Below are 15,654 nucleotides of genomic sequence, written 5' to 3' on the forward strand. Positions count from 1 at the left end.
ATCCATGTTGAGTTTATTTTTGTGTCTGGTGTGAGAAAGTGGTCCAGGTTCATTCTTCTGCATGTCGCTGTCCAGTTTTCCCAGCACCACTTGCCGAAGAGACTGTCTTTATTCCATTGGATATTCTTTCCTGCTTTGTCCAAGATTAGTTGGCCCTACGTTTGTGGGTCCATTTCTGGGTTCTCTATTCTGTTCTATTGATCAGACATCTGCTCTTGCAACAACATTGATCAAAGCTTCACTTCACTGTACTCCAAATCACTGTGTCCCTCCTTTGATTGGGTTGGTGGGCTTATTTCTCACACGTGACACATGCCGTCACACCATGTGCTCTCAGAAGGGCGCTACACTTGGTTAAAAGCTCTGTCACTGTCTTGAAATCCTTAATTATCTTCGAACTTGTGCTTGTAAGTGAAGTCCAAATGGGCATGCGTGGATCTCCGCGCCTTGCCATGCATTTGCATGCAGCATTCATGACTGGTGCTGCTACCTGGCTTCCACAGCACTTCCACCTGCACTTGCTTTGAGTCTCCCTGAACTCCCATTGATGGGGTTGCGGAGTGTGGGGGTCCATAGCTGATGACCAGGAAGTAATTGTTGAGCCGTCTTTGGTGCAAAGAGGTGAGTTTATTAAAGCATGGGGACAGGACCCGTGGGCAGAAAGAACTGCACTGGGGTTGTGAGGAGTGACTGGTTTATACTATGGAGTTGGGGGAGGTAGAGGCAAAAGGGAGGCCTCCAGAAGGACTTTGATATGCTAAAGAGGACTCCTAAGATACTGGGGGCCTGGCTGTTGTCAAGCTAAGGTTGTTTTTTCTCTAGTAAGGCATTAACATTAAGGCAGTAAGGAGTTCCTGGAGAAACCTTATACTCTGTATTTGCCTCAACTGTCAGTGGGCAGCAGGTTATAAGGAAAGTTAATTTTGCCTACCATTTCCTTCTTGCCTTTGTTCCCCACATCACTATGGAGAGGAGAGTGATAGCAGGGCTCCAGGCAACTGAGTCTATAGGTTTCTGGAGATTAGACTATTGGTAAGACTGCCTTTTTTCTTGTAATTTACTAAGACATTCATAAAGTGATGGAGACACAGGTCCTGCATGACTGTGATCTCTATCAGTTAACCCTTTGTTTTCCCCTTTCCTTTGATGGGCAGCAAGGAGTACCTGAGGGATGTCATAATAATCTCCCAGTGGTGGTGATGGTGGGGGTGGGGTTGTTAGCTTGCGCTTTGCCCTCAGCCTGCCTTACGATCCCTCATCACTGTTTGTATCCTGGGGCCAGTGGAATTCTGAGCTTGTGTCCAAATCACAGCTACAACAGCAGGGGTGTTGACAGCCCCAGAGGCCACTCTTTCCATTAGAACCAGACCTTGCTTCCAAGGCAGAAAGTGGGTAATGGCATTCAAGAGCCTTTCTCTCCTTCTCATACTTTTTTGATTGCCAAGTAATATTCCATTCTGTGTGTGCGCGCGCGTGTGTGTATACACACATAAACACACACTACATCTTTATCCATTCATCTATCGTTGGACATTTGGGCTCTTTCCATACTTTGGCTATTGTCGATAGTGCTGCCGTAAAGTTTGGGATGCATGTGTCCCTTTGAAACAGCATACCTGTATCCTTTGGATAAATGCCTAGTAGTGCAATTGCTGGGTCCAGCAGTGCAGAGGTCATGGTGGCTCTGACAAGAGTAAGTTTGGTGGCGGGTGGAAGCAGACGCTCAGCTGTCCTGTTCAAGAGAATGAGTGAAGAACCACAGCAAATATGGGTGAATTCTCCCAAAGACCGTTGCCAGAAAGCAGAGCAAAGGGACGAGGTGGAAGCTGACAGGGGCAGTGGGGAGAAGAGCTGGTTGGGGTTTTTAAGAAGGAAGAAGCAACAGCCGATTTGTATGTTGCTGGGGAGGATCCAAGAGGACACCCTGTCCCTGTCCCTTGTTGCATTGTGCTCGCAGACCCTGCATGCATCTCGGAAGACTCCTCAGTTGACAGTCCCCTCACTCAGCACATGGGTAAGGGCACTGCCCGTGGCCCCGCTCAGTTGGCTACTAGTCGGAACCCTTCCTATACCAGCAGCTGAAGAGCAGGCTGATGTTCACCTGCTCCACAGTGCTTTCTAGCACTTAATAGGCATTTTGGAAGTGTGGCTGTTGGATTCAGGTCCTCCGATACGACCTTCCTGACTGGTTCTCTCACACATTGACTGAAGTGTATTAAATACTATCGTTTTCAGAATGCACTTGCCAGGGTGCTCCCCGGCTCCCTAACTACAGCACTTTACTTGTGGAGACTATAGATCTCCCGGCACAATGTGCCCCCAAATATCACCCCCCTCCCACACAGTTTTGGAATATTAAAAAGAGTAAATTTAGTGTGTAGGTGGAGGGAGGTTGAAGAGAATGAACACTACTCTGGTTGTTTCTACTTTTAGAGACCGGCCGGCTGAGGGATACCTCAGGATTTCTGACCGGGACATTTATGTCTGAGAGAAATTTCTCCTCCGTCCTCTCTTTCAAGTAGACGTGACGGAGGTACATCGTGAGTATTCCACCACAGCTGAGACTCTGTGATTTTACATGGAGAAATTCCTCCTGAACTCCATTGGTACATTGTGCACTGGGCATGGTTTTTAGAGAACACTTTGTGTCTCATTTTCCCCTCCAGGTACTCTGTTGGAAAGCTGGGATGGGTTAAATCAGGGTGATCAGCCAGATGTTATTTTAAATGCTTTGAAGGTAAGGCAACAAGTAACACATACTGAATAAGCCAAAGTGCTTAATTTTGTTTTCTATGAAATAGTTTATTGTTTACTATGGAGGGGCTACAAATACAGATCTGATATGAACACAATGTCCTAAACTGTGTAACATTGGTGAAAATGGTGAGGAAGAACTCAGAAGCTAGAGACCAGGGCACATGGCATTTACATTTGCTCATCTCCACCATACATCTTAAAACATCAAAGGCACTTATCAAAATGGGTAAATAAGAGTGTGGAATCTCAAACAATGACACATACCCAAAGCATAAAAATCAAGTGGTTGAATTTTCTTTTGGGTTGATTTTTAACATTTTACTAACATTTTTGATACGCAATTTACTTTGTAGCCTTGAAATCTAACCATTAAGACTTCTTCAAATGAAAACCTGATGGAATACCATAAAACTGGAATTTTTCTATACCCAATTATTATCAAAGAGCACTAATATTTCCTGGTAAGTCCAAAGGCCACTATTATGCGAATCATGTCCTCTCTATAGTGAGGACTACAGGAGCTCTCACTAGCACACTGGTGTCTTTGTGACTTCCTAGGCATACGATCTAGAAACTGCCATGTACACAGCATTGTGCTGGGTGCCATGGAGACACAGAAATATGGTTATCATCTGTGCTCTCACAAGCTTACATTTACCCACTTTAGTATATGTGCTGCCGAAGCGAGCACGACATTTACCCACTTTAAATGGGTCGGTCATACTTTCAATTCCTACTGCCTTGTTCTAAGCAGTTTCTTCTAATAACAGGAACCAAAGACTTTGTGTCCCCATCCCTTATTCTATTTGATTTTCAGAAAAAGAGTTAAGACCAAATCAAACTTAGAAAGACGGCCCAAGCCCTACATCAGTCTAAAGCGTGGTTCCATTTGCCTACAAAATGAAAACAGCAGTGGACAGATTGAGACAGTATCTCAGCTCCACAGGACTGTCTTTACATGGCTTTGTGACAATTTCCTGCACAAATAGAAGCATGCAATGCATTCTACAACAAATGTATAAATGCTTTTGGACTGACTTTGCCCTTATTCCACACTCACAGAAAAATGGACTTCAATCACATCTCCATGTCAAAACACAAAATTAGACTAGTAAAACAGCAGGTAGCTCTCCTTGACCTAGTGATACTCTGACTCCATACAATTAAGGACCGCTTCTAACGGCATCCCTTCTCAACATGAAAAACTATTTCTTGAATATCTTTCTTAAAAAAATAGTGGTTATTTTTGAGAGAGACAGAGCATGAGTGGGGGAGGGGCAGAGAGAGAGGGAGACACAGAATCCAAAGCAGGCTCCAGGCTCGAGCTGTCAGCACAGAGCCCGACGTGGGTCTCAAACTCATGAACTGTGCGATCAGGACCTGAGCCGAAGCCGGACGTTTAACAGACTAAGCCACCCAGGCACCCCTATTTCGTGCATATCTTCTAATCAGTGTATACACATACAGATGTAGAGTTAAGTGTGGGCAACAACACTGACAAAGCATCAACCATGTTGAAGAGTGTACTGACAGTGAGAAATTTCTATTTCTTTTTATTCTGGCTTCCTTAATCTATACAAGTATAATTTTCAGGAAATCCATATGCTATACAGAATTGAAAGATGTCAATTTTTGCTATAAAAATGATTTTCTAATGCAGAGTGATTGTACAGTAAGAATGTAACAAGTGGTCCACAGGAGAGCTAACACAATGTATTTCTATATCTGATGTATACTAATTTTTCTTCCTCCATTTTAGGTAATGTTCCATTTCCAATATTCAACTTTCTTCTCATCAAGGAACCCCCAAGTTCATGAACTCTAAGTGCAACTTCCAGTGAGCTTTATCAGTATAGAGAAGCCAAAGACCACAGGTAACACTGGGTTATAATCAGAGGGAGTTAATCAGTATTACAATCACGAAATTGCTTCTGGGCGATAGACTTTGCTAATTACACGTAAATCATAAGGGTATGATTCAGGCATTATAAAAATAATGACCTGATTTCACTAGGTATCAACTAGTATTTATTAAGCTACCTGAATTTTTCTGTTGATTTTTGTTGCTGTTAAATAATGATAGTTTTGATAGTGGTAAAACTGCATTTTTCAAGTGCAGGATGATCTGAGCTGAATGAGAAAAAGAATGATTAAGGGAAGAAAGGCAGGCAGGTCTGGCATCAATTTGAACAACATACTTCTCTTCTGTTTTTGATTTTAAAAAGGTTCACATGTCTAAGATTACCACAATAAAGTCATAAACATGCCAGCTATTTTCAGAGTCTCAGGATTAATCAGGACCAAGGAAGACAAATGGTAAACTGTGAACCAGGCCACCACTAGTATGGAGAGCGACACACCTGCCACCAGTATTTTCGGCAGCAACATATTTAAATACATAGAGAATATATACGCTATTACATAAATCCTCTAAGGTTAAAATTTTTTAAAATAGTTTTATAATTTTATTTTTTATATTTAAGAGTGGCATACTTTATTAAAAGAAAACACTGGAGATGTGGATTCTTTTTGAGAAATAATCACATAGAAATCAGATTTCTACACCTACCAATGGAAAATTAACCACTGATGAATCTAGTTCCAATCCCAAAGAGACACATACATATGTTAGGAATGATTCTGTCCACTCTGTTAAAACATTTCCATTCCTGAACTATATTAGCTACTAAAATTCTAAGATGCTCATTTTTATTAAAGGATTTAGTATTTATGTTATTTACATTAATTAACATTTACAAAGAGACCAGTGACAGTACCCTATAGTATGTAAGACTTTTACCTTTTTTAAAATATTCTTACTGGACTATAAAATTTAGTGATTATATTTACATCTTTGTAACTTGTAGGTGTCTTGAGTATCTCTTTTTTGTTGTCCTTGTCTTAGTGTTTATTTTGTGAGAAAGAGAGTGTGTGTGCAAAAAAGGGACATAGGATCCCAAGCAGGCTCTGTGATGTGAGTGCAGAGCCCAATGCGGGGCTCCATCTCCTGACTGTGAGATCAGGACCGAGCTGAAATCGAGTTGGACGCTTAACCGACTGAGCCACTCGGGTGCCCCTTGAGTATCTCCTAATATGCTTCCTCCCTTCATATTTCTTTCCATTTAAACAGAACATTTTGCCTCTTAGTACTGAGCCTATAGAATTAAAACAAAAACAGATTCTGTGTTTCATACATCCTGAATTAAAATGACCAAAGAAATAAAACCTACACAGGACCATTTTTCTTTCCTAAATACTGCTTCTTCTATTAACCCTATCTCAGATTTAGTTACATACATACAGTCAACATATCCATGTGCACCAGTGTCTGCAGAACCTCTAATGTTATGATAAAGCTTCCTCCCTGATAGAGAACTATGTATTTTCATTTTGACTTGTTGGCACATTTTAAAGCTAACAATACAGTTTATTGCTGTAAAAACAGTCTTAGATTAATGATGACTCTACCTATTAGGTTAGTGACTGATAGATAACTCTCTCCTGGCTTTTTATAATCATTACTGGTGACTAATTTGACACTTGATTGTACAACATGCATCTCTCGGGATGATCAGGAATGCAAAAGTAGCAAATTCTAAGACGATTTTGCTACTTTTAGCACTTCTGGCAGAAGGACTAAAGAGGGAAGCTATCAAAGAAAACAAAATTAAGGAATAAGTTACCTGTGGATTTCGTTTACTCACATTAGGATTGTCCCTCCTTATTGCAGGCTAACTGGAAACAGCCTGAACCATGCTATTCATGTTCAAACACTCCAATGATGTTCTCCAAGAATTTTATTATCTCCAGCTTTATGGTGCCATACTATGCTTTTCATATTGTTTAAATTTTCCAGTTCCATAATCCAAATGCCAAAAAATTACTACACATTCCCTTATACAGTCAAAAATAGGTTTACTGGAATGTTTTAGTTATAGCTGAAGGCAGCAACATTTACAACATTTAGCTTCTGTTACGCCCATAAACGTGGAAATTGCTCGCAAAGCAACTGTAATGTGGGAAGAATCTTGCAAATACCGATGGAACGACGGTGCGTGTCTTAGCACAATGATCTGGTGCTCTCCATGGGCTTCTTTCTGGACTCCTGGTCTGACCCCAGGTCGATGCGATAATGCAGGTCCTTCTACTAACAGTCTGCAGTATCGTCATCACTGTTTAATTATGTATACAAACAATAAACTGGCAAGTATCCGGTTTCAAATTAGATCCTTGGAATATGGCAAAATAGAGGCTACCTTTGCCTTAAACATAATTTTTAAAGACACATTTTGTTAGAAGGGAAGAAGATAACTGGACATTCTCAATGCTCCAATTTGAAGTGATACTTGCCTCTTAGTTTCTTGAAAAAGAAGTTTTGAAAGTTATATACATGGGTTTCATTTAAATTATGCAGCAATGTTTTATTATTGTTGTCCCAGATCTTGCGTAATGAAGATCTCTGTCACCAAATCAAGTACGGTATTTCATGACTATAAGAACTGCAAAAGAAAGAAATGGGAAAGGAACATATCAAAATCAGATTCACATGCTATGTTAACAATAGTGCTCCTAAATGTAGCTGTGTCCACTTCTGGAAATAGGCAATGAAGAAGAAACTCGAGATGATCTGAGATGAAAGGTAACAAATGAGAATAAATAAGCAAAAACATCATAAAACAAAGTAAATGTCTAACATTGGCCATCTAAAACATTTATTTATTTATTTACTTATTTTGAGAGGCTTGATCTCCCGACCCTGAGATCATGACCTCAGGCGAAATCAAAAGAGTCGGATGCTTAACCGACTGGCACCCCTGGCATTTTTTTTAAATGATTTTATTTTTAAGTAATCTCCACACCCAATGTGGGGCTCACACTTACAACCCCAAGACTAAGAGTCATATGCTCTACCAACTAAGCCAGCCAGGTACCCCTAATATTGGCATTTTGATCAAACAGATTATGGCAGTATTACCATAGCATACAGCTGCTAATTTAAATATTATAAATATTATCCACTTTATAAAAAACTATATAGGATATTTTTGAAAAGCATGTTTAATATATTAACAGTAGCTATCTGTGTAGTAAGATTACAGTTGAGTTTTACTAATGTTTTATTCCATATTTTCCAAATTATCCACCATAAATATATGGTCCATTCTTGGTATCTACAGTAGTTACGTTCTATAAAGTCACCACAAACATCGAATCAGTGAATACTGACTGAATCGTTGTTGGTAGGGAACATGCAGGGTTAAATTCTTGCAAGCTCCTGGTTATATTTCTGTCAACCAATCAATATATAACCTTGTGTTTTCTATACCTTTTAATATATATTGTTGATTCATTAACATTAAGCTCCTGGCCAACAGCACTATATGACTCATGCCCAAATGAAGCTTATCTAACACATGTATTTTCTATAGGGTACATCACAGCCTTCCTGAGGCTGGACAGCACTTCGGCACTACACTTGGGGGCCACTTTGAACAGTGAAATCAACAAGATGCACAAAAATGTGAGAAATGTGGCACTAAATACTTATTTCATGAGCTGAAACTAGAAAGGCAGACCATGGCCTCATTGGACATCAGATGGGAATGTGCATGTCAGAAGCCTCAAATTTTTCTCTGCTCTCAACACGGCTGCCAATGACTGGGAAAGCACCTCAATACTGATTTCTGGTTTACCAATCAGTGTCACCCAGTGGGTGAATTCCCAAACACAGAATCCACGAATAACGAGGATCAGCAATATTTCTTTGGGACAAACTTTTCTGTTTAAAAAGGGTATCACCATGGAATTTTTCAAGTGGTTATTTTGAGACCCTTTCTAAATCTTCATAAAAATCCCTGTAAACATAGGTAAAGAGGCTTTGGAGAAAAAGAGATAATAAAAATGACCCGACTTTAATAAGAATACAAAGGAAAGGAGAAGACTAATGCTTAAACGCCTGAAATCAAGTTCAAATCCAAAACAAAAAGCAACAAAACAAAAAACTATCATATGGTGAAAATTTATCTGGATTTGTCTTCCAAACATAGTACAAAATACAAGCTTCCATACCTAAAGTTAGTAATAGAAAATGGGTGTAAGAGTAGCCATATCTGGCCTCAAACAAAGCTCAGCCCTGTATTTGTGGGTGGGGGGTAGAAAGTTCTCTTTGAGAATCTGATAAAAGATATAGATTCTCTCCCATAAAAATGTACATATGCCAAAATGTAAAACTTTACATACAATTTACAAACATTGTCAGAGCTACAGATCCTAGGTTAAGAGGTCCTGACTTGGGTCAGAAGTCATTACTCAATCCTGACATTAGTCATACTGGGTCAACTGAAAATAAGTTAAAAGGGAAATTAAAATGAACTCTAAAACAAATAATGCCCCCCACAAAATTACTAGTCCAGTAAATACTTACTGATAATCACTAGCAAAAGGGTAACAGCAACCAAAGCCATGATGGCTTTTATCTACAACACACAAAAAGGCATAAGATAGATATTAATGTTTGACTTATTAATAAAGTCAAGATTATCTGTAGTGCTATTTATGATACTAACTCATCAATGAACAGGCTCAATCTTTGAAAGCTTTTCACATTTTTTCTCATGTGAACTTGCTGCCTATTTGCATCTTTTTGTAAATAATCAGAGTTCCCAAATTCAAGCGTTTTGCTTGACTGGATTTTGTCCAAGGCTGTACTTACTGCACAGCAAACAGTTAACAATCAAAGCCCTCAAGAGCCTGAACATTTGTCTATGATTTCTCATGCTTCTTTCTAACAGAGACCAGGAAAAGTATGAAATTTTAGCAACTCTGTTCAAAAGTGTCAGGATATGGTGAGTAACAAAGGCATTTAATACAACTGATTCACTATATACAAAGCAGCATTTTTTATGACACTTAAAGTATATGAGAATTCTGTTGGTCTTTGTTCCCTTACTCTCTTCTTGGCATTTTTTGTCTCCATTCTGGGGAATATAATTTCAATTCTTCATGAATAACCTCATTTAATAAATGGCTTGCCTAAGGGCACTCTGTGTGCCAGTTTCTCAGTTGAGAGCAGAAATTTTTTTTTTTAATTTACATCCAAATTCATTAGCAAGAGCAGAAACCTCTGAAGATTGGTCCACAGTCAGCTGCTTAATATTTTCAGGTCACTTCTCTATAAAATGGTCACATTCCTCATTTAATCCCAACATGGATAAGCTATAAATTGGTTTGATTTTCCTGATGAATTCAAATGAAAGTCTTGTTTTCATCAAACTTTCTCAGATAGTTGATTAAAGATGGTTCATTAATAAAAAAAAAAAAGATGCCCAGCTACTATAAACACATGAAACATTAGGAGTATCAGAAATAGCAACAAGAAGTAGCTATTGTTATGTTCCTGAAACATGTTTCTGGTAACATGTTAGTGGCTTACATTTATGAGAAAAGCAGAGTGACCAAGAGAAGCCATGGAAGCTCTGCAATTTGGACACCAGGTGCCTATTAACATTATGATAACCAAAAGATGTAGAAATTCTCCCTCCCCACCTGTTGGATTAATTTTGTTCACTTATTTTTAAAGTCAGATTTATTGAAATACACTTTCTCTAGAATAAAATTCACCCTTTAAAGTTCATTCTGATGGGTTTTGACAAAGATATAGTTGTCAGCCACCACCACCAGTCAAACATAAGGTATTTCCACCACTCCAAAATTCCCTCATACCCAGTTATAGTCAGTATCCACCTCCCTGTCCTGAGCCATTGGCAACCTCTGATCTGTGCTCTGTCCCCATATCCCTTCTCAGCCTTTCCTAAAGTTAATCGAGAAAATGGCAGTGACACAGGGACCATTCAGAAATATAATTTAAAAATATAATTTCATTTTTCTCCTTAAAAGCATACTGTTCCTCTGATCTTCTGATCTGAAATCCAGTAAGTACAAAACCACAATTTAGATATTTAGATATGGCTAAAAAAAGCTAGTCACAATGCACATTATGATCATCTTTCTGTGGCTACACAAATGGGTCCTGTGTACGTATGGGGAAAGTGAGTGGCTCGTGGACCCTTTGCTCTTCCAAACCAGGTTATAGAACAGAGAATTTCTATAAAAATGGAAAACTTAAAAGAAAATGGAAAATTTATTATTCAAAGGATACAAATTGACAACAAAATTAAAATTCCAGACAAGGGGAACAATGAAACATGTTCTCTTCCTCAGTTCTATTTGTGAAAGTAAGATGACCTAACAGGTAGACAAAAATAAGTAACTCCACAACAACCCTGGGAAGAAATTCTTAGCATATGGCAAAGCCAAGTTTAGAAAGTCATCACTAAACTTGAAAGTGAGAGATTAAAAACAATGAGTTTATGTCTAAGATTTTCAACAAAGCCAAAAATGACACGTGGAATTGGGAGGAAAAAGAAAACTGCTCGCATGACATGAAATTCACTATAAAATCTTAAGCATTTTCTGTTCAATGATTAGCAGCCATATTTAAGAGGTAAATTCATTCCTATAAAATTTTTGTTAAGAATATATTAATATGTACTGATTTTCATTTTTTTCCCCTTGTTAAACATTTCTCTTTTATTTCTTATTTCTCTGGAATAATAAAGGATAGTGAGTTTTTTTTTTAAGCCCCATTTGTCATAATGGATTCTGACATATAAACTACTCTTATTTTTCTCAACAGAAAATTCTTTTTCTCTAGCTTCCACTCTATCTTTTAAATATTTCTATATAATGCTAGAAGTGGCTCCAAAAAGGTACTAATAATAAATTAGATGAAAAATTTATATATATATATATATATTTTTTTTCAACGTTTATTTATTTTTGGGACAGAGAGAGACAGAGCATGAACGGGGGAAGGGCAGAGAGAGAGGGAGACACAGAATCGGAAACAGGCTCCAGGCTCTGAGCCATCAGCCCAGAGCCCGACGCGGGGCTCGAACTCACGGACCGCAAGATCGTGACCTGGCTGAAGTCGGATGCTTAACCGACTGCGCCACCCATGCGCCCCTATATTTCTTATAAGGTAGTAAGTCTGCAAGAAGCTAAATCATTAATAAAATGTGGGTTACTTTCTGTGACGAAATCCATGGAAACATCCCTTTGGGAACTGCTTGATTCCTTTACGTATTCCTGTCCCCAAAGCTATCAATTATTCAACAAATATTTACTGACTCCCAGCACATCCCAAGTTCAGGAGATAGAAGAAGCCCTGCCCTCCCCTCAGACCTTCAAATCTAGAGGCCCTATATTCTTCGAAGACCACCTGAGATGCTGGGCCACTTATCCAATAGCTTCTGACTTACTCTGCATCCACGCCACCACATTTGCCTTCGAAGTTGTTTCGATCTGTTGCTAAAAGCAGTTGCATTATCCGATAAGCTTTCTATATCACATAGAGGATGGAGAGAAGGATTAAACGACATAACAGGATTCTTTTATCTAGTCACACAAAGACAAGAAAATATTAATTTCTACTTCTGCAAATGCATTCCCTTTTAAGCACGAAAACAACATCCTCCCTCTCCTCCACCCACAAACTGGCAATCCGTGTTGGGAGAAAAGAAAGAGCACAAAAAGTACACAAAAGTACAGGTCAGTTTGCTCAGCCCATTTTTACAGTAAGATTAAGAGAAGTCTTCCCAGGGCCCTCAATGTTTTCACATAAACATACGAGTTCTGGTAAGAAAATACTCTTTAAAAATTCAAGTACTTGATATACCTATAGAAAAAAAATCTACATGTGGAAAAGGTTAGATTCTTAGAAGATACAAAAAGAGACTGACTTTGAAGGAAAACAATGAATTTTAAAAGTGGTTAAGTTTTTTGGTTAGACAAGTCTGTCCAGGATTAATCAGGTATTCAGCTATTCATCATTGAAACAATATTTGAATACCTAACATGTGACAGCAACTGTTACAAGAGAGACTAACGTTTGTCAGTAAAGAAATGTTGCTAAGTCGCCAGAAAAAGCAGAAGATAAAAACATCAGATTAAATTTGACATAAGTGTTGAAAATAAGTGATTAGACTTCCTCCCTGAGAGTATGAGAAACACAAAGCATATCAACATAAGGCAAAAAAATTTCTACTCTATTCAACAATAAATTTAAAAAATTTCCATCTTCAAACAAATAATGCAGTAAGATGATTCAAATAAAGGGAGCTAAAATTAAAGTACTAAAATCACAAATTTAAGGACCAAATATCATTGTCCTAAATCAAGATTCCTAAACTTTGGCTAGAGGAATGTGAGGAGAAAAAAACTATCAAAACACAGATTAACAATATCAAGAAATATATGAAGTAGCTGTACCTGATTTGTCCTGTAGTTCATCTAGTCTCTCCCCTCTTTCAATTACCTTTGTAATATTTTCTTGCATGACATCAATAACTTCATCCACCTGATTCTGAACACTAGTTTAAAAGAAAGATTTAAAAATTATTTTTTCTTTTAAGAATTTTATAATTGCTGAAACTTTCATTAGAAATCTTCCATGATAGAAAATAGCAAGTTCTCAGACAATTATTCAACTCAAAACATTTAAGGTTATATAGCAATGTCCTTCCATTTGTGGGCTTGAATACCCAGGCAATTAAAGTAAAAGTAATATTTAACTTAAAGATGGTTTGTTTTTAGCCCTGTTCCTGCAAATTAAATGTACTGCCAGAATGTCCAGTAATTTTAGAATTTAGTAAAATAGCTTGACTCTAATCCAGTTTAATCTGCTTTTCAACAGGCTACTGGGGCATCACAGACACAGCTATAACGTACTTCTGCTGTGTTTATACACTAAGGCTAACAAAGGAGTTTGCCTAGGATGTTATCAGCTTATGAAAATATTCAGTTTCCAAAATGGAAATGTACACTGATAATCAGGGGCTATAACCATTCACTGCTCATCAGTTTTCTCATAAACAAACAGGGTTTAAGACACTGGCACACCTGGAAAGGTTTTGAAGCGGCCAAGAGAGAGCAGAAAGGAAAAATTGTTTTGCTGTTTTTCAAAATGAAAATATAATTTCCTCCTTTATGTCAGGTGATGAGGGCCTGTTCTAACCAAATTTCAGACTGTTTAATAAAGATTTAATCTTTGGGGTGTCTGGATGGCTCAGTCGGTTGAGCATCCATCCGACTTGATTTCTCGGCTCAGGTCATGGTCTCAGGGTCGGGAGATCGAGCCCGTGTCAGGATTCATCTTCACTGGTTCTTAGCTGCCTGCTCTCACTTAAGAGTAGCTTCAAGTACATAAACACAGAAGCATTAAGTAATTTACAGTGTTTAGTTTTCCTCTGTTCTGTTACACAAAAATTACCTTAAATTACTTCTTAAAATTGTCATACCAGTGAAATATTTAAAAGGAGAAATAAAATGAACTCATGGTTCTTACAACTCAAAATACGTTTAAAATGCATTGGATTATATATCTCTTTATATATACTATGTACATACACTATATAGTGTGTATGTGTGTGTGTATATACGTGTGTGTGTGTATATTCATATATATATATATGGCATATATAAGGATATGCAATTGTTTCTAGTTGGGGAAGAAAGAACTGTGTCAATTATCACAATTTCACAATGTCACAATTGTAAGGTTTTTAAAAAAAACTCACAATACACCTCTTGTCTCTGTCCTCTATTCCACACTACCCCTCAAACTAACCCATTGAGTCAGGAGTAAGGCATGGATGTGTAATTTTTAAAAAAGAGTTCTATCTCTTCCCTATCACAGAGCTGTATCTTCAAAAAGTTTGCTTTAAAATCAAAATGGAGGCCCCATTAGACATAGGTGGGTTCAGAAGTAGTCTCAGATTCAAGTAGCAATTGCTATGTGTGATGACAGTCCTTCCTTCTTATGGTATACCCACTGACTATCCACACACAGACTCAGGGTTCACCACAGCTCCCCAGAGTTCTGTGCCTCAGATTCTACTGAATATCAGACTGAAGCAGATCCAAGCTGGGACAAGCAGAACTCTCTTCTGCCCAAAAAGATCTAACAAGTCCCTGGATCCCTAAGATGTCTTGTTGCAATTCCTAACCATCTAAACAAAGAGCTAAAGATGTTCACCCTATCTAAGAACAATAGCACAAATACTTAAGCAACTAATTAATATATCCAATAATTAATGAGAGCCCACTACGTATTGTTTCAGGCACTGGGAAGACAGTACTGAAGAAAGCAGACAATTCTGGCTCTCATGGAACTTAAGTTCAAATGTGCAAGGAGCGTACTGCATTAACTCTCAGAGCTGTGACACAGCCCGTCCCCATCCCACTTCTCCATTTAGAGCATTTAACACTAAGTGAAAGTACATACCGATTTTCTGCCTTTCCCCCACTAAGCTCGATGAATGCAGAAAACGTGCCTATCTTGTTCACTTTTGCAGCCCTAGTACCAGCCACGGTGCTCGGAGCAGAGTACCCATTCAATGAACATTTGTTGAATAAGCAAACAATTTGAGTATAAATCCTGCAAAAGCATACCCAGTTACCTGAGGAAGATATAATAAGGCAGTATACCTGGAGGTCTTCATTTTTTTTTAAATGTTTTTACATTTGACAGAGAGAGAGAGAGAGAGCAAGGGCGCACATGAGTGGGGGAGGGGCAGAGAGACAGGGAGACACGGAATCCGAAGCAGGCTCCAGGCTCTGAGCTGTCAGCACAGACCCCAATGCGGGGCTCTAACTCACGAACTGTGAGGTCATGACCTTAGCCAAAGTTGGACGCTCAACCGACTGAGCCACCCAGGCGCCCCTGGAGGTCTCCATTTCACTGTGACAACTGTAACAGAAACACAGCTATTGTTCATCAACGACTAGTTTTGAAATACCCAGGTAGCTATTTTCAACATTTGCAGGAGATGACAATAG

General features: G+C 38.5%; 1 protein-coding gene across 2 annotated transcripts in view; it reads right to left on the reverse strand.

The window, feature by feature from the left end:
* Positions 1-6,032: 6,032 nt before the first annotated feature.
* Positions 6,033-15,654, reverse strand: part of VAMP4 (vesicle associated membrane protein 4) — a 50,307-nt gene continuing 40,685 nt past the window's right edge. For both annotated transcript variants that reach the window (XM_043568875.1, XM_043568874.1), the window contains 4 exons: positions 13,087-13,187; positions 12,078-12,157; positions 9,182-9,233; positions 6,033-7,256 (listed from right to left, as the gene is read on the reverse strand). In XM_043568875.1, the coding sequence (XP_043424810.1) occupies positions 7,228-7,256; positions 9,182-9,233; positions 12,078-12,157; positions 13,087-13,187 (262 nt within the window). In that variant the 3' untranslated portion in view covers positions 6,033-7,227. The remainder of the gene's footprint in view (positions 7,257-9,181; positions 9,234-12,077; positions 12,158-13,086; positions 13,188-15,654) is intronic.

The sequence above is a fragment of the Prionailurus bengalensis genome, chromosome E4 (genome assembly GCF_016509475.1).
Source record: "Prionailurus bengalensis isolate Pbe53 chromosome E4, Fcat_Pben_1.1_paternal_pri, whole genome shotgun sequence".
Lineage (NCBI taxonomy): Eukaryota > Metazoa > Chordata > Mammalia > Carnivora > Felidae > Prionailurus > Prionailurus bengalensis.